The following is a 20,841-nucleotide window of genomic DNA, read 5'->3' on the forward strand; positions in this document are numbered from 1 at the left end:
CCCCGCGCTTCTCATTAGCACGACTCGTGGCGTTGTAAACAAAACCTATTCAGTCGGTGTCCATCAGGCGTCGAGCGTCTCTCTCTCTCTCTTGCAACCGAGAAAAAAAAAAACGACAAAAAGAAAAGCCTTTACACTCGCGCAATTCTCTTGGACAATAGACGGCAAATTATTTATCTATGGAATGTGAGATTGAAGTCATTTAGCACGGAAGAGCAAGCACATTAGAGCGTAATGCCATGCTTGAGGAGAGAGGGGGCGGCGGCTGAGGGGTCTTGACGTTATTGGTTCCAACAGTGCCATAATGCGCTCTGATAATGCGGCAATGACGATGAGGGAAGAACAACAGGAAGAAATCAAGCTTCTTAAACGCTTGACCTACTTTGGACGAATGCGCAATCGGATCCGACTCGTACGCGGCAATACTGAGAAATGACCTTTCGCTCAATGACCTGACAACGGTGATTAGTGATCAGGGTTGTAAATTTGTAAAAACGAAAGATTTCCATGGGAATTTAGCAGCGTCTCGCTAGTAACCCACAGCAACGCCCATCATTCACACAAAAAGAATAATTTTGTTTGTGTCTGCGGACGTACCGTAGACGTAGAGGATGTAGTCATCGTACGACTCCCCCAACGAGTTGGCCGCCACGCAGCGGTAGGTTCCGTTGTAAGACTTGTTGAGGTTTTCGATGTAAAGGTCTGCGCCGGTGATGACGGCGTGGGACGGCACGTCATCGTCCACCTTCACCCAGTTGACTCGTTGTGGCCTGGAAAGAAAGAAAAAAAAAATGGTGATGAAATGTTCTGCTTGGCGGAGTCTGCTCACACTTGCAAATGTTTCTTCAAAACGGCACACTTGAGTCCAGATGAAATAGAATGGATTTCGAGTCAGGAATGGATTCATTCAATTTATATAATTTCCTATGGGAGGAAAATATTCTAAATGCAAATGTGCAGGGTAAAATTTCCTACATGGCGGTAATTAAGATCGGGAAACATACATGGAAGAGAAGAAATTGTATAGCTGAGGGTCAGAGTGTAAGTTTGGTGACACCCGTGATCATCAAATACAATTTGTTGTTTGGTTAAGAGATCATGCTTGTGTCTTGAGACAAACGTAAGTCTAATAACCAAGCAATAAACAACTAACCGATACACTGTTTAAGGCGTGACCTCATTTTCAATATGCAGTTGGCAAGCCAGCTATGCTTGTAATCGTGTTTGAGAACGGAGACAAGGGCTTGGTTTTTATACATTTTAAAAATTCATCTTAAAATATGTATTTGGTGACTTTTTTTCATCCCGTTCTTTGAGACAGCACACAGTGTTTGGAAAAACAAAGGAGGCTAATCAAAGGCTGCTTGCGCATAAACAAGATATATTCCAATGACATTACTGACTTTGTGTATTGTCAAAAAAAAGAAAAAGAAAAAAAAATCCACAGTAATGCCGTGGCGGCGAGCTTTTGTTTGCAAATTGCCAGCTCGCCACGCGTATGTACTTGTAGGTGGGTCGGTCTTTATTTCTCTACCTTGACTGAGGTTTATGGCGGCGTGACAGATTCCATTTTTATGACAATGAGCACCGAGCCACCTAGGGCGCAGGGAAAAGAGGAGGGGGGGAGTCAAAGACAAAACGTTTTTCCAACAGCCGCCACTACTGTTATTTCCCCCGAGCGAGCACTGATGGGCTCCCTTCTCGAAAGTTCCATTTTTTAGGGAAAAAAAAAACTTGTTTGAAAACATATGGCGTGGAAGGAGCGGGGAGGGAGACGCAAATGAGGTGAAGACTCCGGGAAGAGAAGCTACGTGGGCGGGAAAGAACAAATAAACAAACCACAAGTGTGCTTAACGGTGGCGGGAGAGCACCGCGTCTCGAACAAATGTTTTCCGGATGAAATGTGCAAAACAAATAGCGTGAGACACCTTCCCATTCAGGAGATGTATGTAAGCGGCATTTATCATTGCCTACGTATGACTCAGGATGACGCCAAAGCACTATTTTTCGATTAAAAAAAAGCCTTTGGTCTGTGTGATAGAAGCTCTTCTTCTTACTTCAACATAGTTCTTAGGCATCAAGGTACTGCAACGGGGCGGCCCAGCACTACTTTTATTAAACGGGCTCTATTCTTCTATACTCTTTCTGAAACACACCAATGACACAAGATGGCGTCAAAACACCGTTAACAAGAAAAGTAGTGCTTTGGCACCGTCACTATCATGGTAGTTATAAAAAAAAATTAGGGGGACGTCGGGGACCAATTATTTACATTAGTGGCAGGGCTCCCAATTCACCTCAAACAGCATAATAGAAAAGTAGTGCTTTGGTACTATTGTGTGGCTAACAAAAACATGTGGAATCATATATACGGGGAGGCTTCACTGTAATTTTTAATGGGATGGTTGTGCAGGAAGCAGACGGAAGATGTGTGCTGCAAAGAGAAAGGAAGGGCAGGCGTCTTGAATACAAATGGCCGCCCCTACACCCCGCCAGGGCCGGCCGGGGCCAGCGCCGAGGCCTCCTTCCTTGACGCTTCGGGCTGCCTCTAATGAAAATGACTTCCAATTCCCTGCTCACTGTATCGATTGTGTTACATGCAAGGGGGGGTCTCCAAATGTAAGGTGGAGTGGGTTGGGGGGAGTGTTGCGGTTTGGTTTTATTTTGGTTCCTTGTGACACAGAAGAAAACGCAGATCTGGAGGAAAAGTTAGATCCATAAAAAGCACTTTGATTAGTGCGTACTGTGCATTGTAAAGGTCTCCGAAGGGAATAGTCTTGTCACTCTTGCCACATTACTGCCACATTGCCATCTCCTCATGATGACTTTGTTCCAGTTCAAATTTGAACTGTCTTGTCAACAAGCTGCTGTGAAGGCAGCAGCTGTCTTGATGTTTGAAGAGTTTGTCAGGTTCCGCCCCCACCACTCCGCCTTCCCCCACTTTAATCGCTTTATTTGTACTTCATTATGTTTCACAACGCAAACACCTACACCATGTAAACAAACTTTTGAAATAGCTCGCATGCATGCAATCATCACCCAGTAGGCATCGACTGTCCGATCGGGAGGAGAAAGAATACATCTCAAAGGAACTTCATGTTTTTCTCGTGAGCCGGAGCCCAATGAGTAGTAGAGGATTAATGGCAGGATAAATGTCTAAGCTGATGCCTCAGTCTCTCTTAATGCTCTCTCCTCTCAAAGTCATGTCCCCTGAGTGTGTGTTGCCAGAATGTCCAAGTAGGAGGTGGCCTTGAGGTTAAACTTGGGATTTCTTGAAAGCGGGACGTCTGGGATATCATTTATGACCGCCATTCCATGATACTGTTTGTACCTTAAGGATTTGGATGGTAACTATGTTTGTATTCCATCGATTAAGGCTCCTTAATAGCAATGCATTTCTTTGTGTGTGTGTGTGTGTGTGAGTCGTACTGAGGTCTGCCTTTGGCCTGGCACGTCAGCTCCAGGTTCTCTCCTTCCCTCGTCAGACCCTGAGGAAACTCGACCATGATCTTAACCTCAGGCTTGTCTGAAAGGAAAAAGATAGAGCGGGAAAGTGAGCGAGGGAGGCACACAGATAAGAAAAACTGGGCCAACATCACAAGTGAGAAGTTATCTTCCGACATCTTCCCGTAGTCCCTCCCAATCATTTCACGAGGAGGATCACAGAGCTTTATCAAAGACTCTGCAGTAGGTTTGCAGTTGTATTTATTGCAAACAACTGCATTGTTGACTGACGCAGCCCGGTATCGAACATACCATTTGTTAGACGCATAGCATTCTGACAGTATCAATCCCCCCCCCCTAAAAAAAATGTCAGTTGTTCTGTGCTGTCCACGTGTGACGGGTCTTTCTTCTTCTGTTCCATTCTGTTCACTCTTTCATCACGGCGAGGCATTGAGTTGTAGCCATCAACCGGGTGAGTGTTGAGTACAACACAAACTGATCCGAATCGCCTCGGAATCAGAATGGAGGGGAGAAAAAAAATACTTTTGTGTGGCTTGACAATTACACACAATGGAGAGCGAATCTTAGAAACGATGATTCCAATATCAGGGCCTCATCATTGTGGGTTAGAGAGTCTTTGTACGAGTCGGAAAAAAAAAAGGTCTCATCAGGACTGAACAAAACCTTGAAAACAAACTCGTAATTGAACTGGAGACTGAGAATGTTTTAAACACGAGCGGTTCATCTGGCATGCGACGCAAACTACCGAGTGTAACTCGACAAATACAAAAAAGAGAAATGGAAGATAATTACACATTGTACAACAAACGCACAGCTGGCTTAATGCTAACACATAACTGAAAACTCCATAGACAGGCTAATGTATATTAGCTGTTAACTGTTTTTATTTACTATTTCAGGGAGGCCATTTTGCCACTTGCTGTTGAAAAAATATTTTTTGGGGAGGGAGTCACCGACTAATGGCATTTTATTAATTTGAGAAAGATCATTTGATTGTTTTAAGTTGTAAGCACCAACACGGGACAAAAAAAGCTGGTATCTCAAGGCACCATTGTGTGTATCCCCATTAAATGTCTGCTTGAATTTGCCCGTAGACTCCAGGCCTGGATGGGCTTGGCAAAGGCGAGCGTTGAAGTTCAACACCGCTGTTCCGACCTTGTTGGCAACAAACAACAATGTCTGGCCATCCATCTGTCTAAATCACATCCTGTCAGTCGCAGTGACGGACAGTCGACGGGGCGTAAAGCCAAAGCCTCGTGCTCAACAGGCACGCGCCAGCAAAGACAACAGAGCGCCGGGTTCTATTTTCACAACGAGGAAGGCCACGTGACCTTGTTTTTTTGTCTGTCCTTGGGGTTAGCCCCGAGTAGTTATGGCAGTGTGCGCGCGCTTGATGGAGAAATATGCACTGCACTGCGCCGAGAGACCCGCATACCGCCACTTCGGGGGGAAATGAAATGGGGCGTATTGTATGCAAGGGGGCCGTTATCATTATGCTAACTGAATTATTTGCTTTATTGCGTGCAGGCATTCGAGATGGCCGCTATCCATCTCGGCACGGCCGGCTGACCTTAAGGGAGAAAACAAGCAAGGCAGGCAACCGAGCCAAACGCCTTTGATTTGCTTACACGTAAGAAAAACCATTACGGGCTTGATGCTGTCCCCAGACAACGAGCTTTCTTAGCTCTGCTCTTACTACACAACACGCAAACACACACACTTTGCTCACGCAGCAGGCAATTCAAATGCAAATCACCTTGTCTGGCAATCAGTAATCAGTGCGTAAAACTTGCGCCATGCCATGCGGTAACGGGGTTGGAAGTTTATACCGCTTACACAATCAGCAACACCCCCCCCCCCCACTCAATCCTAGTTTTCTTTTCATCTTGTCGTGTCGGATGTGATGAAAACACAACAAATCATCTCTCCACCATAGAGTACAACAGGGGCTCTAGAAGTCTTCCCTGTGGGACGCCTTATGACATGTCATGGTCATTTAAAACAAAATTTACAAAATCTGTGAATGCGAGTGGGAATGATTGCATACATTAAAAAAAAAAGGTAGTAGCGGAGTACTCACACTGAACTTCCAGGTATTTCTGTACTTGGAAGTCTTTGACCGCGGGGTGATCCACGATGCAAACCACCGGTACGCCGTCGTCCTCTTTGTTGACGGTGAACGTGAGACGGCTCGTTACCGTGTACATCCTGTCGTAGGTTAACTCCACCTTGGGCTTTCCTGAAGCCAAGACAGAAAGGACCTTTTTTTTTTTAGACATCGTAAAACAGTGAGTGAATACCGTCAAGAGAATACGGTCGGTCGGGAGTATACGCATTTAAAACGGCGGAAGCAAAGACTTTGCCGAGATAAGTGCTGCCAGATCTTAATACGAACAGCTGCAGCCATCAGTTGATTTGGTGTGAAGAGTGCACTGACACTCTACCCACTTGCACCTTCCCTCCCGCAGCTCGACTCCTGTCAACGAGGTGACAGCTGCCTCTTTGGATGCCGGGAAAGCAAACCTGTGTGATGTGCCGGGTGTAAAGGGAGAGGTTATAATGAATACGCTGCCTCTGGAGGCTTCACAGTTGTGCAGCCACCTGACACGGAGACCTGAAGGTGACTGCTGGAAAATCAAAATGTCTTTGAGACCAATGAAAGTTAGCTACAGGACTTGTTTATAGTTGCAGGCTCATTACAAACAGTTGAGGCCAAAGTATATCTGCTAGATTTGCCCGTGTTGTATTTGTCGGAAGGTGTTCCACAAGGAAGACCTACGGAGCTCTTAAAGTTCTCTCTACTAAATGTGCATTGCGTCTTTTGATGCGAGGCCATACCAGATGTGTCAGAAAAGTTACAGGACAGGTATCAAAGGCACACTTAGGCACATAGGCACTATTATAGATCCAAGTTTGATCCAGGGTAACGGGGCTGTATCTGATTTAGAAATTGGGAGTAGCTCACCGAGACTTTTTTTCGAACAAATTACAGCAGATTGGCAGAACTTGCTTTCCTGTCTTTTGGATTCCCTTTAAAGGTTATCTCATGTCAAGAGCAACAGCGGCACAAATGTGACACCAACAGTTCATGCGACCTTATAGAGCAGGACCGATGCTCTTTGATAACACGGAAAAAATCTGCACTGGTAGAGAAGCAGTGGGTCAAATTCAACCTTTTTAGATTGGAACTTCTGAAGTAAGTCAGCTTCTATTGTGCCTCTCGTGCCACTTTGATCCATTGTGGCAAAGTCTTGCGGACGAGGGGGAAAAAAAGGCTACAATAAAAAAAAAAAAAAAAGATATATATATTTCTTTTACCTAAATGTACTTTCATCCCTGCACTGCTTTAGAGGCAACTAATGAGAACCAGCTTGGGGTTGTCTCCCAAGACTAAAACCTAATGGCTGCCCTGGTCCCCATCACTCACAGAAACGTCCCTCCAGGTGGCTTGGTCTCTCTTTTGCTAGCCGTCTGCCATCCTTTGTGCGAGAACAGAAAAAATAATGACCCGCCTTGTTTGATCCGGCGCTGCTGCACTGTCAGCTTGAGAGACAGCCATATCAGTGGCGAACACATGTTAATAAATCACTAAACAAGCCGGATAAGAGGAATAGGAAAGACGAGGTACGGGAGATAATGAGGCACATTCAGAGAGATGCTTGGATTTGCATTGGCGCCTTTTCTAACGGCACCTTTAAATCAGCAGAGCCAAGTTGTTTCTATGCTCCTTATATTTTGACATGAACTGTTCTCAATGTTCGCGTCGGATGCTTCCGACTTATCCCGTGGCTCAATTCAGCAGGTTTGTATTTGAATGACGTCGGTTTTATGATGTTCCGGCTCTTGATGTGTCCTTTCGCCCCATGGCAACAATAGATACAAAGGAAGAGAACACAAGTAGCAGAGGGGTGTGTTGAAGTACTGTTAGCATTGTGCTACGGTGAGAAATTGCAATTATTCCAATTGCGCATCAGCCGATGAGCGCCACTGCTGCCTATTCTTGTCCATGACAATCAATTCCAAACAAAAAAAACAATGCATGGAAAGTACAGATGGGGTCGATGAGCATTTAGCCGTATTCACTTTAGTTGAAGAGACAGCAGAAATAAAATTATTGAAGAGGCACACACACACACACAATTTTTCTGTTTAGTACGCTTTTAAATTCAATGTCTGACTTTTTATGTCTGATTATTATCCTCATTTTTATACTTTATTTGTACTGATATACAGATATGAATCCAACGAGTCCTAAAAATCTGAAAAAATGATAACAGAAGTGGGATAACAAAAACAAACATAAATAAATGTGGTGTTTTTAGTTGGAGGTTGTGTGACCTTTCCAATATTGTCACAGATAAGAATATCCACGCTGACCGAAAGCCGTTCAAGCAGCTTCTGATTAGGATCTTTTTGTTTCAAAGTCCTTACAAAGATGCTCGGTAGCTGAGAGGTGGGAAGTGCCTGGCGCTGAGCCCACCCGCACCCGCCCGAGGACTCGCCGGCCTGGCTTCTCAGGCCCCCGGTCGGCTTTGATGAGGCCGAGGCTCGTTGTCACTGAGCCAAGAGGCAGCACCGGGGCATCGAATAAAAAAAAAAAAAATGCACGCACGAGGAAGATCCGCCGCTATACTTTCAGAATCGGTTTACCCAACTACAGAGGGATATCGTAAAGAGGTAAGACCGAGCAATTAATCAAATTCATTCATCGACACCGTAAGTTAGTAATGATGTACAAGTCCGTCGCTTTGATTTCTCAAGTCTCTCTTAGCGCTTTGACATTTACTACAAAACAAATGTCAGCAAAACACATACAAGCTAAAATGTGATTCAATTTGAAAAAGCATTCATCTTCCTGCAAGCAAACAAAATGTGACACATCGCACACGCTAACCTGGGAGCTCCTTATCGCCCTTCATCCATTTGATGGTGGCGGCGGGCTTGCTGCTCATGGCGGTGCAGGTCATCTCCGTTTCGTTGCCCTCGCTCAGAACCTCGTCGCGGGCGTCGATCATGGGGCTACCTGGGGGCACTAGCAGAGCAAAAAAAAATTTTTTCTTGCCTCCTAGTAGCTGCTGTTCTGGTTAGCAACCACGTTTGAACGACAGTGTCTTTAATACTGCCAATGGCAACTGAAATGTAAAATTTGCTGCTAACCAAAACAGCAGCATTTCGTCTCTAGCAGTGCAGTTCGAAATCAACTATGCCAATGAAAGAACTGCTAAATTCACCATCAATCCAAATGGCTGTATCTTGGCAAAGTGATTCTCCCGTCCCTAATATAAGCTCTTGAATTTGATACTTTCGCACCTAATCTTGCAAGAAGCTTCAAGCGTGGCCAAATCCGGCTGTCAATCAATGAGTATGCAAAGGAGCGTACGGCGTGGGCGGTCTTACCCAGCACGGTGATGTCGGCGTAGGCCTCCTGCGGCGGGTCGGTGTACAGCTGGCAAACGTAGCGGCCCTCATCTGAGAGCGACACGTTGGACAGCGACACTCGCAGCTCGTTGTCGGAGAAGTTGACCAGCTGGAAGCGAGCGTCTTTTAGCGCTGACGAGGAAGACGCAAAGCGAAAAGTGAGGAAGAAAAGTAGTACGCACCTTGACGTTTGGGGTTTTAGCCTTGCGAGCAATTGCGTGGTTCAACGTACGCCCGGCTACCTCTCTCCTTCAGTTCGTCAGTACGGCACTAATACTAGTCATTCTTTACAGAGGATCAGGAAGATAACCCTGTGAGTGCTGTCAAAGCACTACGAGTGAGCTTAAACACCAGCTTGCTCACAAAACCAATTAAACCCAAAACTCTGAGTCCCACTGTAAAAGGAGTATTAAATCGAAACTTTTTGTTACAAACGTTCATTAATCCCATCGCATTGGAAGATTGGCCGTTATTTAATATATTTTTTTGGTAATAGGATCTCTCACTTTGACTTAATTGCACTGATAAGCCCGACTACAGTCATGGCTTTAATACGCTGGTGTCACATGGATTTCACTTAATGACTTTAGCAGACTCCACTGTGCCTCCAGCTCTGTGAAATAACTTGTATTTCTTTGAAAAAATAAAAATAATATAAATTCAAATAGTTTGATATCCTTAACTGACCCCGAGATAATAACTTTTCTTTTAAGGTGGCTGCGGATGGCAAGCGAGTTGAGATTTTCTACATCTGTGCATATATTGTCTGTACTGTACTGAGTCCCTGAGTGAGCACACACAAAGCCAAAGATTCCAATGGAAAATATGATGAAAGTTTCTTGGTTGATGTAAAAAAATAAAATAAAAAAACAACAACAATTAAAAACACTAGATGATATCGAAAAGCTGTTGCTGTTCATTTGCCTCAAAGAAAAAGACAGGAGGCAAACAAAGGGAAGTTGGAATGTTAATCACCACAATGGATTTGGTGCATCATTAAAGGAGTACACTACATGCATTTAAATTAGAGGCCGGAGTGAGATGAGTTTTTTTTGTCAAAACATTTGAGAGAAACATAAGGGTTTAAAAACGATATGAATGCCTTTAAGAATTTTCGTGGCTCAACTCATGATAGACGAGCTCACCAAATTTCCAGTGGTTATGCAAAACTAGCTTTAAAAAAAGGGGTAAAAAAAAAAAAGCAAACATTCTGAGTATAAACAAAATGACTTTTTATGTCTTGACTGCTTCACAGCCTTGACAAGCGCTTCTCATTCAACGGTCTTGTTCGCATTCATTAGCTTGTTAATCTGCATGCTTTAATTCAATTAAACATGTTGCCAGATTCACACGTAGCACCGACTGCAGTTTACACATGCATCTGATTGAATGTTTACAACATGGGCAGAGCTTCTCTGGAGATGCATACATTGAGAAGAAGGGGGCTGGCTTTCATAAATAGAAGATTGAAGGTTAGAGAACAGGATGTTTGGAGGTTTTGAGTAGCGTGCAAAAAAAATAATCGCATTTCAAGAATGTCTAAAAACATTTTTTTATTGTTAAAAGTCTTTTTCATTGCAAAAAGCCTTTTTTTCAATTGTCAGCTTTATTAATAGGAATTGGTCTCGTTTCGTTAGTCTGGTTTGTGTGTTAGCATCAAGGTAGCTTAAAACAATGTGCTTTGTTTGGTTTTAATTTATATAAGCGTTCGTTATATTTTATAAAGAGCAGCAAAAAAACTCTTGCCAATCACATTGAATCAATTTTACAAAGTCCTCTTAATCCTCTTATGTGTCACTTTTAAATGAGGCATTGTGGTACGATATATAAAAGCCGACTTATTTGGACAACATTGACCCTTTAAGCCAGAAAGTGTGAGTGAGAATTGCGAGGACAAGTCAAAGCTATCCAAGGACAAGGCCACGTCGGCCGGCAGCGGCGAGCTTGGCGGGGAAACCGCCGCCGCCTGACACGGAAGGTGAACGGCGGGCAGCGCGGCGGACATTTCTATTACGGATGTGTCACTGCACACTGCATCACACATCATTCCTCTTTTGCGGATTTGGGACCCAGGGAAAAAAAAACTAGGGTGACCTTTAGACCCGTGCTATTTTTTGCCCTCCTCCATCTCTTATAATGAGAAGTACACATCTTGTCGAGTGTTGCGATAAGAGACGTCTGTCAAATTTTTTCAAAGCTACAATTATATTTGATCAGTTTTGTTTTTGTAATTAGATGCAGAAAATTGATAATTTTACAAGCATCTATCCGCCCATCCATGCATCCATCCATCCATGCATCCATCCATCCATGCATGCATCCATCCATCCATCCATCCATCCATCCATCCATCCATCCATCCATCCATCCATCCATCCATCCATCCATCCATCCATCCATCCATCCATCCATCCATCCATCCATCCATCCATCCATCATCCCTTTTAAAAAAAAAAATCTTTCCACAAGTCCATATTCCACACATCCAAGATGATCAACCATCCATTTTTGCCGAATCATCATTGATCCATCTGGCAAGCCACCTCCCAGTCTTGATCATCAACCATCCGTCCATCAAGTCAGCCGTCACGATTCATCCATCCCATCGATCAATTGACAAAATTTTTTCAAAGCTTTACAGCCTCACATTGTTAACAACTTTAAACCGTCGAACGACATCACTAATGTGTGAATATTACGTATTTTTGAAGAGAAACAAACCCATTTCCTGGCCTCCGGCACCATCTCACATTGCACGTCAGTACAATTGTAAATAGGAAATTGATTGCCTGTATTGGAGCGGATGACAGAGCGCTCTCATTTCCCGCAAAGGCACTTAATCACAGCAAAAGGTGGCGGAGCTGTCATGCCACTTCCCAAAATAGGTCAGTTATCATCTCGCGCGCTGAAATGTGGCTGACAGTAACGGTCAAATCATAGACGAGCAGAGGTGAAAATGACTGCTATGAAAATATATTAGGTCATTTGGATCGATACGCCTCGTTTTTGTCCGGGGCCCGCATCAAACTTGTATTCTCCTCCAGCGTCGCTTCAGTCGGCGAGCGTTTGCTCGGGTCTAGGCCGAGAGGAGTCTAAGTGGCCGCAATCAATTGTGATTAGTGGCTGCCACTACTTTTTGAGAGGAGCACATCAGAGTTTTATTATGAGCTGTCAAGAGAGGGTCAGCGAGGGCGGGCGGGGCTTATTACCTTCTTACTCCAACTACGATTTGTAGCGCATATCTACGTACAAATGGAGTTGAAGCCATATTTTCATTAAAAAGCTAGCTAGTGTGTCTGTGAATCACTTTATCCTTATCACACTGCGACGCTAAATGCACAGTGAAAAGAAAAAAAAAATGAATCAATTAAAGCAAAGCAAAGCAAAGGCTAGTAAGCCCTGCGTGTCGAGCCCATCAGCGCTAATAAGAGCGGTGACACCATAATTGGGCGGGATAAGAATAAACAGAACAGGTCGTTAAATGTTTAGGGATATGAGCCGCCCCTATTACGACTGACACGGCCGCCCGCCCGCTGGAGAAAAACTTGTTTGGTGGATTGCATTAACCTCATTCCGCCCGTTAATCCCGCTGCAGACATGTGGGTCAAACTTAATGCAGCTCCCTGGAAGTGAAAGTAACATGAGAGCATATTAATTAACGTCACGGATGCCTCCGCAGCGCTTCGGGCTCAGTTTACGCATTTGTGTTCATTTCTCGGCCTTTTTCTTTACCCTCGACTCGTCTATTTTTAAGTCGACGTTTTTCAAAACATGCAACTACTACAGTAAATACGGTAGACATTGCGTTTGGGTTTGGGCCTTGTATCGTGTTCGAGGAACATTTCACTAGAAAGGCTTCCCTGAAGAGCGGACGGTGATTAACCATCGGTGTAATGGTCGAATGTCCTAATCCTTTTCTATCCATATGGTTTTATGAGAGCAAACAAGTGACTCGTAATCAGAATACCTAATGCGGAAGCAAACATAACAAGGGTCTAATCAGATGCTTGAAGTTTGTTTTGTTTCACGCTGAACTCAGCAAATTGTGTTTTTGCAGTGTAATTAAAAATCCAAATTGGCCACCGCGTTGACAGCTTTCGATGAGAAAAGTTCAGAAGCGTTTGTCAGCGGTCTGCCAGCCAACAAAGTCACCAAGAAAATAAACATATATATATATACACACACTGGAGATGATGAAAGTCAAAGTTTCACTTACGCCTCATGTCTCGGAAGTAAATGGTCTGTCTGTTGGGGTTGAGCAGCTGGATGACCGAGTCGTCGTTATCTTTCACCCGACAACTGATGATGGCCATCTCGCCCTCCACCACCGACACGTTGTCCGTCACCAGGTTCTGACTCACCACTGGACAGGAGACAAGGCGGAACAGAAGCGTGAGGTGATCAAAATTTTTTTATTGACACTATAAAAGTGCTACGAATTTGTTTCTGAGGACATCATTGTGATTGGGTCACGGCCCGGGTCGAAAACGCCAAACATTTAAGACTGGGACAATATTTTAGCCCAATCCGGAAATTTCCTGCAAGACTCTTTTGTCTCATCTATAATGAGTGTCGTACACTCAGTCTGTCCGGGTCATTAAAAACAACGCTTATGCGGCGTGAATTACCGACATTGTGCAAGAATGGCTGAACACAATTTGCGCAGTTCAATTTCAGGCATCAAAGGCCCAAAAGAAAATAGATTCATGAAGTGGGTATTCATTTTTTTCGCAGAGTCATTTGAGTCTTCAAACAGTGAGGCCAATTGTTTTATTTTTGCTGCAGACTCGAAACATTTGGTTTTGACATCAAAAGATGAAGATGAGACTGAACTTTTTTTGTTTCCACCCGGGTATTCAAATAAATAACTTGCTCATGCAAATTTAAGTGCTGCCTGGCACGTTTTACTGCCCAGGTTGGTCCTGAACATCTTTGATCTCTTTCAGAATTGGCTCGTGAAGACTACATTCAGACCAGTTGGACATCTATGCATTTTACCTGCTCCTAATTAACGACTGGATATGCTCTTCAAAGGCTCATTTACTTTCCATTTTTCTGAACTTCCACACATACGTCAACTCAAACTATTTACACCGACACAATGGTGTTATTGAAAGTACCGGCGGAGCTTGTTTACAAATAGATCAGACAAGTACGAGCTTACAAACAGCTGGTCAGGGGGAAATGCAAAACAAACAAAAAGCCCTGATTGGAAAGTCGACGTCCACTGATTGATGCCTTATGAAAAATGAATGAACGGCCAAGGTTGTACGAGCGTTATCGTAAACAATGCGGCGCGGCTGCGTTAAAAATCTCCCCCATTCCACATTAGGCTGCCATGTTGTTATTCAGCATTGTTTGGTTGACGCTCATTAGGCGCTGCGGTGACATAAAGACCTTCTGTGCATCGTGTTATTGCATAATTTGTCGGTTGCACAAGTGCAGGCGCAGCGTTTGTGTCTCGGGGAATTAGATCAAAAACATGTGTAATTTATAGCTTATGCCTGGCTCGCTCGCACAAACTAAATCAATGCCAATCAAACCACAACTTCGAATGATACATGATGCTTTTTCGGGTCTAAATGTATCATCGTTAGTTTTTCCAACAGACCGAAACTTGTTTCCTGTGATGTCCGACAACTAAATTCCCCAACTGCGTAGTTGAGCATCCCGTTAGTATACATTGTGAGTACAATTTGAATGAAATGGGGCCCGCTGTCATGTTGTGATCAAGCCACAAGAACACTGTTGGGAGCGAGCTCTTGAAGGCCCGCGCGGTGTTGTGTTGCGGCTTTTATCTCGCAGCCCAAAAAAAAAGTGCTAGCGGAATTAAGCCACGAGAGAAACAGGACCCGGGGTTGGAGAATAAAAATCTCTCATCTCAGAATGCGAGCGGTGGCAAACCATTCTGATTTGTACCATTTTTTTTTTGAATCCACAAAGTGAGGAATTAAGTTGGTTGTGTGACAAAGATACTCTGATTGGTTGGTATTAACCCCGCCTCCTTTCCAGTGGAAACGGCAATTTTTTGGTTACCATGATAGTCGAGCGAGGAACCTTTTAAAAGAATAATGCTGTCTTTTAATTTTTTATCTCAAGTACGGTTTTTATTCCTTTGCTTTTGTAGGGTTATCGCATTTGAGTAGGAGTAACAAATTTCAGGTGTGTATCGATGAAGGTGTCCAATTAGGATTGAAGAACCATGGAGAAGCTCAACTTTTGTTTTGCAAAGAGAGAATTTTTGAAAGATGTCTCATTAGCGTTCGGCCGGCCGGGTGAGGCGTAATTGGCCGGGGCTAACGGATGGGATGGATGAACATGGGAATCCAGTGTGAAATATAAATGTGAAATACACGGAAAGCCAGAAAGATCTGCAGTGTTGGGCTGTCGTTCCCACATCAAAAAAGAAAAAAAAAAGCCAGCGGAGTGGCCGGCCGCGCTGACTGACAGCTTCAGGCAGCCGAGGAAAAGGTCAAGATCCTCGTATGTGCCGAGCTCTTCAAAAGGGCCTCTCGCCGAGGAACGACCGGCAGAGGTCTGCTCGGGTTTATCTGGATGTAATCCAGCACCGTTGCCAAACAAAGAGAAATACTCGTCGATGGGGACTGGCAACTGTTCGCCATTTCTTTTGTTTGAATGGAGAGGCGACTCGAGAGCGAGAGGCGGCGCGACGGTCACGACAACACAAATAAATGGCCGACTATTATTTCGTGTGTTTCCTTTAGACTGTCACGCGGGATTTAATTGCTCGTAAACACACAACGCTGGAAACGTGAACGCATCTAACAATACCTCCAATTAGGACGAGGTGTGAACGGATGCTTGACGGGAGAATAAATACAAATGTAAAGTGGGAAAAAAAAAAAAGAAAATGACAGACTGACACGAGGATGAGCGTGTGTTTTTTTTTTTCCTGCTATTTTTGGCGGCCCTTTCGTACTTCAATTGTTCACAGGCGCCATTAATGTACAAAGCAAACGCGCTGCCCCTTCGTCAAAAAAGCAAGCAGCCAAGACGATGACGTGCCAAAAACAGTTTGAGGCCACTAATACAGCAGCGTTAATTTCCTAACGAGTATCTTCCTCGCTGTCATGGCGACCATCTGTGTGGCCTAATTGAATATGCACGTGAGAGACGCCCGGCGTACAGCTGTTATGGAACACGGCGAGGCAAAATCTTATTAAGTCGGAGCCGCGGGCGAGCCCACGCCGCTACCTCGCTGTTGTCGCCTCGCCTGACAACTTTCATTTTGTTTTGCCACGCTGTGACTCTTTGACACGGGCGGCCAGCGGCTGACGTCTTTGATCCTTTTGGGCGTCACGGGTCAAATATTCACTGGCCTTTTTTTCCGGAAAAACACTCAAATGTCAGTGGAGAAGCAACATGCAATGAAGTCTCAAAAGGGCACGCCGTTTGAACCGTAGCTTTCGGGATAAGTCAAGGCGTCAGAGTTGAACAAGAACGCCGTTCTCTAACACCGTGTAGAAATTATGAACAATTATAAAACCTCTAATAAATGTAAGACGCACAATTAAATGGCCGACATTAACTCAACAAAAAACAGCCATTGTACAATTTGCTGATTTATTATTTTAAACGTTGACACATAAAACAAAGATCATGACAAACAACATAAATCTGGGGAAAAACAAAACAAAAAAACCTGACCGATTAAATTCTAACGTGACAATTCCAATCCAACTCTTTGTCATTTGCGTCAAATGAAGGAGGGCGGTGATTAATTCTGCTCAGATGAAACAAGGTTACACAGGTATGTAATCGCATCATGCGGACGAATCAACCTCAGGCGCTTATTTGCAGTACCGGGTGCCATTAAATATTCCGTCTCTGGTAATAGTATTTAAAAATATGCAATTCCTCAATGGAGGCTGGTGTTCCGTCATTCGGCAATAATTTGATCATTTGCTGTTTTAATTGAATTAGCAGGACGTGATAAATGGCGGCGGGTGAGCTCATGCAGGTGAGCACGGCCAGAAAAAAAGTAGCTGGTATAGCTTATCTTTGTATCTACTTTTCATTCATAAGTTTCTAATATAAATAAATAAATAAATAAATAAATAAATAAATAAAATGCATATACAAATAAATAAAAATATAATGCATATAAAATAAATAAATAAATATTTTATAAATATAAAAATAAACAAATAAATAAATCATACAACGTTAAGAGGGTAAGTTTGGACCTGTTCTGGCTTACTAAGTGGACTCCACCTCGACGAGGAAGCTTTTCCTCCGATGTTGTAATCCCATAATACCCAGAGAGATGACAGAATCCACCTCAGCCTTCTTTTATGTCACCATGTTAAATTATGAGAAGAAGTCAGACAGGAATCAATAAAGAAGGATTTGCCGAGGGTTGCTATTGTACGCTAGCATAATGGGCAATGTCGAAGGAGCTTCCTGGCAATAGAATACTTTGCATTACTCCACTCTACATAGCGCAGAGAAGGAAGGGGCGGGAAGGCCTTTATTTGAGGAAATTCACTATCCAGCTGGCTTTTTCTGCATGGTTAACAACGTCTCGCCACTAATTAGAGCCGCAAGTGCCTCCAATCGGCTGCCGATACCACTCCTTGACAAAGTCCATGTAAGCGTGTCGTTTTTCTTTTGTTTAGTGATTGCGCGTGTGTGTGTGTGTAGAACGGCCACTGTAGCGTGAATGAAAGTTTGATGTTAAATCCTAATTCCGTGTTAATATTGACAAGACGCCCGGGAGGACAAAATGCTTTGTGCTGAGACTGATAAAAACTAACTCTCCATGAATGAATTCTTAACAATCAATCATGGCCCTAGCCTCATTTCAAATTTCCAATCTCTGTGCTATTCCTGCACGTGTGAAGGAAACAGCGGCTGACACTGCAAAGTTTTCGTATTCATCTCCAACCCAAAGGCATCTTGCTTTATTCATCAGCCCCGCAAAGTGAAGACGCGCTTGAAGGGGAGACGCCCCGTGGTGCGAGGGACGAGGCCCAGATGCTACAGTGTCCTCCAGCTGCCTCCCCTCTCTTTCTTCCTCCGACACCGTACTTTTGTTTATTCTGACTCCTCCCCATTAGGAATGTAATAAAACGCAATCTGTTAATTGTTAGTTGGCATCACTTCTGGTTTGTCTCACGAGACCTTGAAGCCGATATTGAACTAGGCCGATTATCGGTTTGACGGTTTACCGTGATCTTATAAAGAGGAGTTCCAATGATCGCGAATACCTTTTGTCGCTACTAACGAGCTGAGTTGACTTCTAAGTAGATGGACCGCTCGCAGAGTTGTCGTTCGTCAAAACACCGGCCGCTAATTCGCTCGCGCCCGTCGTCAAGCACCTCTAAATCTCTTCTCTGTTTCAGAGACGAAGGAAAGGCTGAAATTGCATCCTGTGATGCTGACAGATAAGGATGGACGGCTTAACAAAAAAAAAAAATTCTAATCAGCGTCCTCGTCGGCTCGGGGCCCGTCTTTAATAATGCCGACTGGATGTCGCTTTTCATGGGCGGCGGAGGCGGGCATCTGCTTATGATAATACGATAATCAAGTACAAAATGCGTCCAACTGAAGGTTACAGGTGGAGGCGGAGTGCTGCGGGGCGTCCGCTACCTTGTGTTTTTAAACACGTCCAGACGGTCGCAATGGGCCAAATAAACATCGGTGACAGGACGGAGGTGCTATGTGAACTGCGGGGCTTCGCGCTAATTAACGCTCAACGACAATGTGCCGCTGGACACTGTCAGTGGTCCTGCGAGAGATGACACCTGGGGAAAATGCAGCAAGTGTATTTTCAGCAAATTGGGAGGAGTGTCAGAGGCCTGCTGGGAGATAACGCACACAAAAAAAATAGCTTTTGCTGCTAGTGCAACCGTATTGGACAAGCTGTCAATGTGAGCTAAAGTGATTTCGCAGAGCCGTGGCTTTCCTGTTTTTTTTTTGTTTTTTTTGGGGGAGGGGGGCATCACTCGAGCTTTGGGAAGTCGCTTTAGTCATAGCGTGTTAGTGAAACTGCCATTTGACTTCCTTCTTCACACACACCTCCATCGATTAGCGCCGAAGAATCCTTCCACACTCACGCACACTGGAAAAATATAACACTGGAACACCGCTTGAGTGCTTTTTTTTTTTTTTTTTTCTCGCTCCAGAAATTGCACTTCTGGCTTACTTGGGGCAATCTTGTAATGCTTTGTAATCGGGTGGGAATATATATATATATATATATATATATATATATATATATATATATATATATATATATATATATATATATATATATATATATATATATATATATATATATATATATATATATATATATATATATATGTATATATTTGCATTTTTGCATGTGATTGAATTAGCCGTGAATGTGTCTGTGCACACATGGATAAGGCGCCGTGCCGTAAACCGCGGTCCTCTCTCTCCTCCATCCTCCAGTGTTCTGACTTCTATTGATCAGCATACACAGCAAACATGGCTGCAGTTGTCTGTAGTGACAGGTAAACGCAGGCAGGGCTGAGTAAATGTCTAGTTACATTGTTTTTACAAAAATAACTGCATCAAATCCATTTAAAGGGGCAATAGCAAGCCTTGGCTTTTCATTTGTATGCCAAACAGCTGCATGAAATCCATGAAAAATCATTTTATTATGCAGGTTTTTTTTTCTTTTGTTGTCACATTTCTCCCAAAGTACCAGTGAGAAGAGCTCAATGCAATAAAAAGAAAGAATATCTTAGAAGTAAGACGACCCTGAACAAACTAAGTTTAATGCACGATGGGCACCGGGTAGCTCCTGACGAGTAACCTGCGGACCAGTGATTTTCTATGAATGCATTTTATGGTGATGTAAACACTTCCAGGAATATATAGGGTTGAATGAATATTTCATTATTTTATTTTCATTATTTATTATATTTACAACATAAGATTATTTAAGGTAACATGAGAAAATGTGTCATTGTGTGCATCAACTCAAGTAGTAGCTCTCAGCTTGACAAAAAGTTGCTGACCCCAGAGTTAGCATGCAGGCTAGAGTTGAATTAGTTCTGAATGGCTGACTGCATGAAGTGTGAATACGCAGGGAATTACTGCTCCAATGTTGTTGACGCGCAAGTTAATTGTTTCACTTGTCCGCTAAATGTCAACACGGAATACTGGATAGGACTCACATCGTACGCAAATAAATAGCAGCTGGAATTCAGCCTTAGTTGACGATTTCGCGGTCGACCACCCGCCATTTGGATGACCGAGGGCAGGTCCGTGAAGGACTGGTTTTGGTCCAATCAACCCAAGGGGCGCTGGTTCGTGTGCGTGTGTGTGTGTAGGGTGGGGAGGGTTAATTCATGCACATATAAATAACTGTCACCGTTGCTGCTAATTAGATTAAAAAGCTCAGCGGCGAAAGGGAGCCGAGCCAGTGGGGCCACATGACTTGATTTGCTGCCTGAGGAAATCCACATTTGGATTTCTTCTCATCAGTCATTTGTAGAATGCATACCTGGAGCTGAAGTGAGTCACAACCTACCTGTTAGTCTTTTACACAATGTGTGAAAAAAAGACATAGGAAGCAAATTCAAATGAAAGAATAGAAGGAAAAATATTTGAATGGACCTACCTGGAATCTGTGCAGCTCCTGAAACGGGAAGGGGACAGGGAAGGGAGGGGGCAGACAAAAACACAAAGCGGAAGTTAGCATTCAGAGTTTCATTATCATTTGCATGTTGCTGATATAGACATAAATAAACGGAAATGCAGGAGGTCATGGAGGCGCAGTAAATGAATTCACATACATAACTGCAGCATTTTTGGACTAACAGCACGAATCAAGGCAATGGATGGAAAAAAATAATGGCGTCCACATCCAATGTAGCTTGGGTACCGCACAGGGAACTCCATACTCCAAATCACCCGAGAGATTTTTGGCGCAATGGTAGAACTCTGCTTTGAAAGCAATTG

The 20,841-nt window shown here is 43.7% G+C and overlaps 1 protein-coding gene across 3 annotated transcripts in view; it reads right to left on the reverse strand.

The window, feature by feature from the left end:
• cadm1a (cell adhesion molecule 1a) overlaps nucleotides 1-20,841 on the reverse strand; it is a 142,141-nt gene that overhangs the window by 18,106 nt on the left and 103,194 nt on the right. For all 3 annotated transcript variants that reach the window (XM_085936382.1, XM_085936381.1, XM_085936383.1), the window contains exons 2-8: nucleotides 20,501-20,518; nucleotides 13,100-13,246; nucleotides 8,863-9,015; nucleotides 8,360-8,497; nucleotides 5,546-5,704; nucleotides 3,430-3,526; nucleotides 598-770 (exon numbers count right to left, since the gene is read on the reverse strand). In XM_085936382.1, the coding sequence (XP_085792508.1) occupies nucleotides 598-770; nucleotides 3,430-3,526; nucleotides 5,546-5,704; nucleotides 8,360-8,497; nucleotides 8,863-9,015; nucleotides 13,100-13,246; nucleotides 20,501-20,518 (885 nt within the window). The remainder of the gene's footprint in view (nucleotides 1-597; nucleotides 771-3,429; nucleotides 3,527-5,545; nucleotides 5,705-8,359; nucleotides 8,498-8,862; nucleotides 9,016-13,099; nucleotides 13,247-20,500; nucleotides 20,519-20,841) is intronic.

The sequence above is a fragment of the Syngnathus leptorhynchus genome, chromosome 17 (assembly GCF_054491065.1).
Source record: "Syngnathus leptorhynchus isolate UIUO chromosome 17, UIUO_Slep, whole genome shotgun sequence".
Taxonomy (NCBI): Eukaryota; Metazoa; Chordata; class Actinopteri; order Syngnathiformes; family Syngnathidae; genus Syngnathus; species Syngnathus leptorhynchus.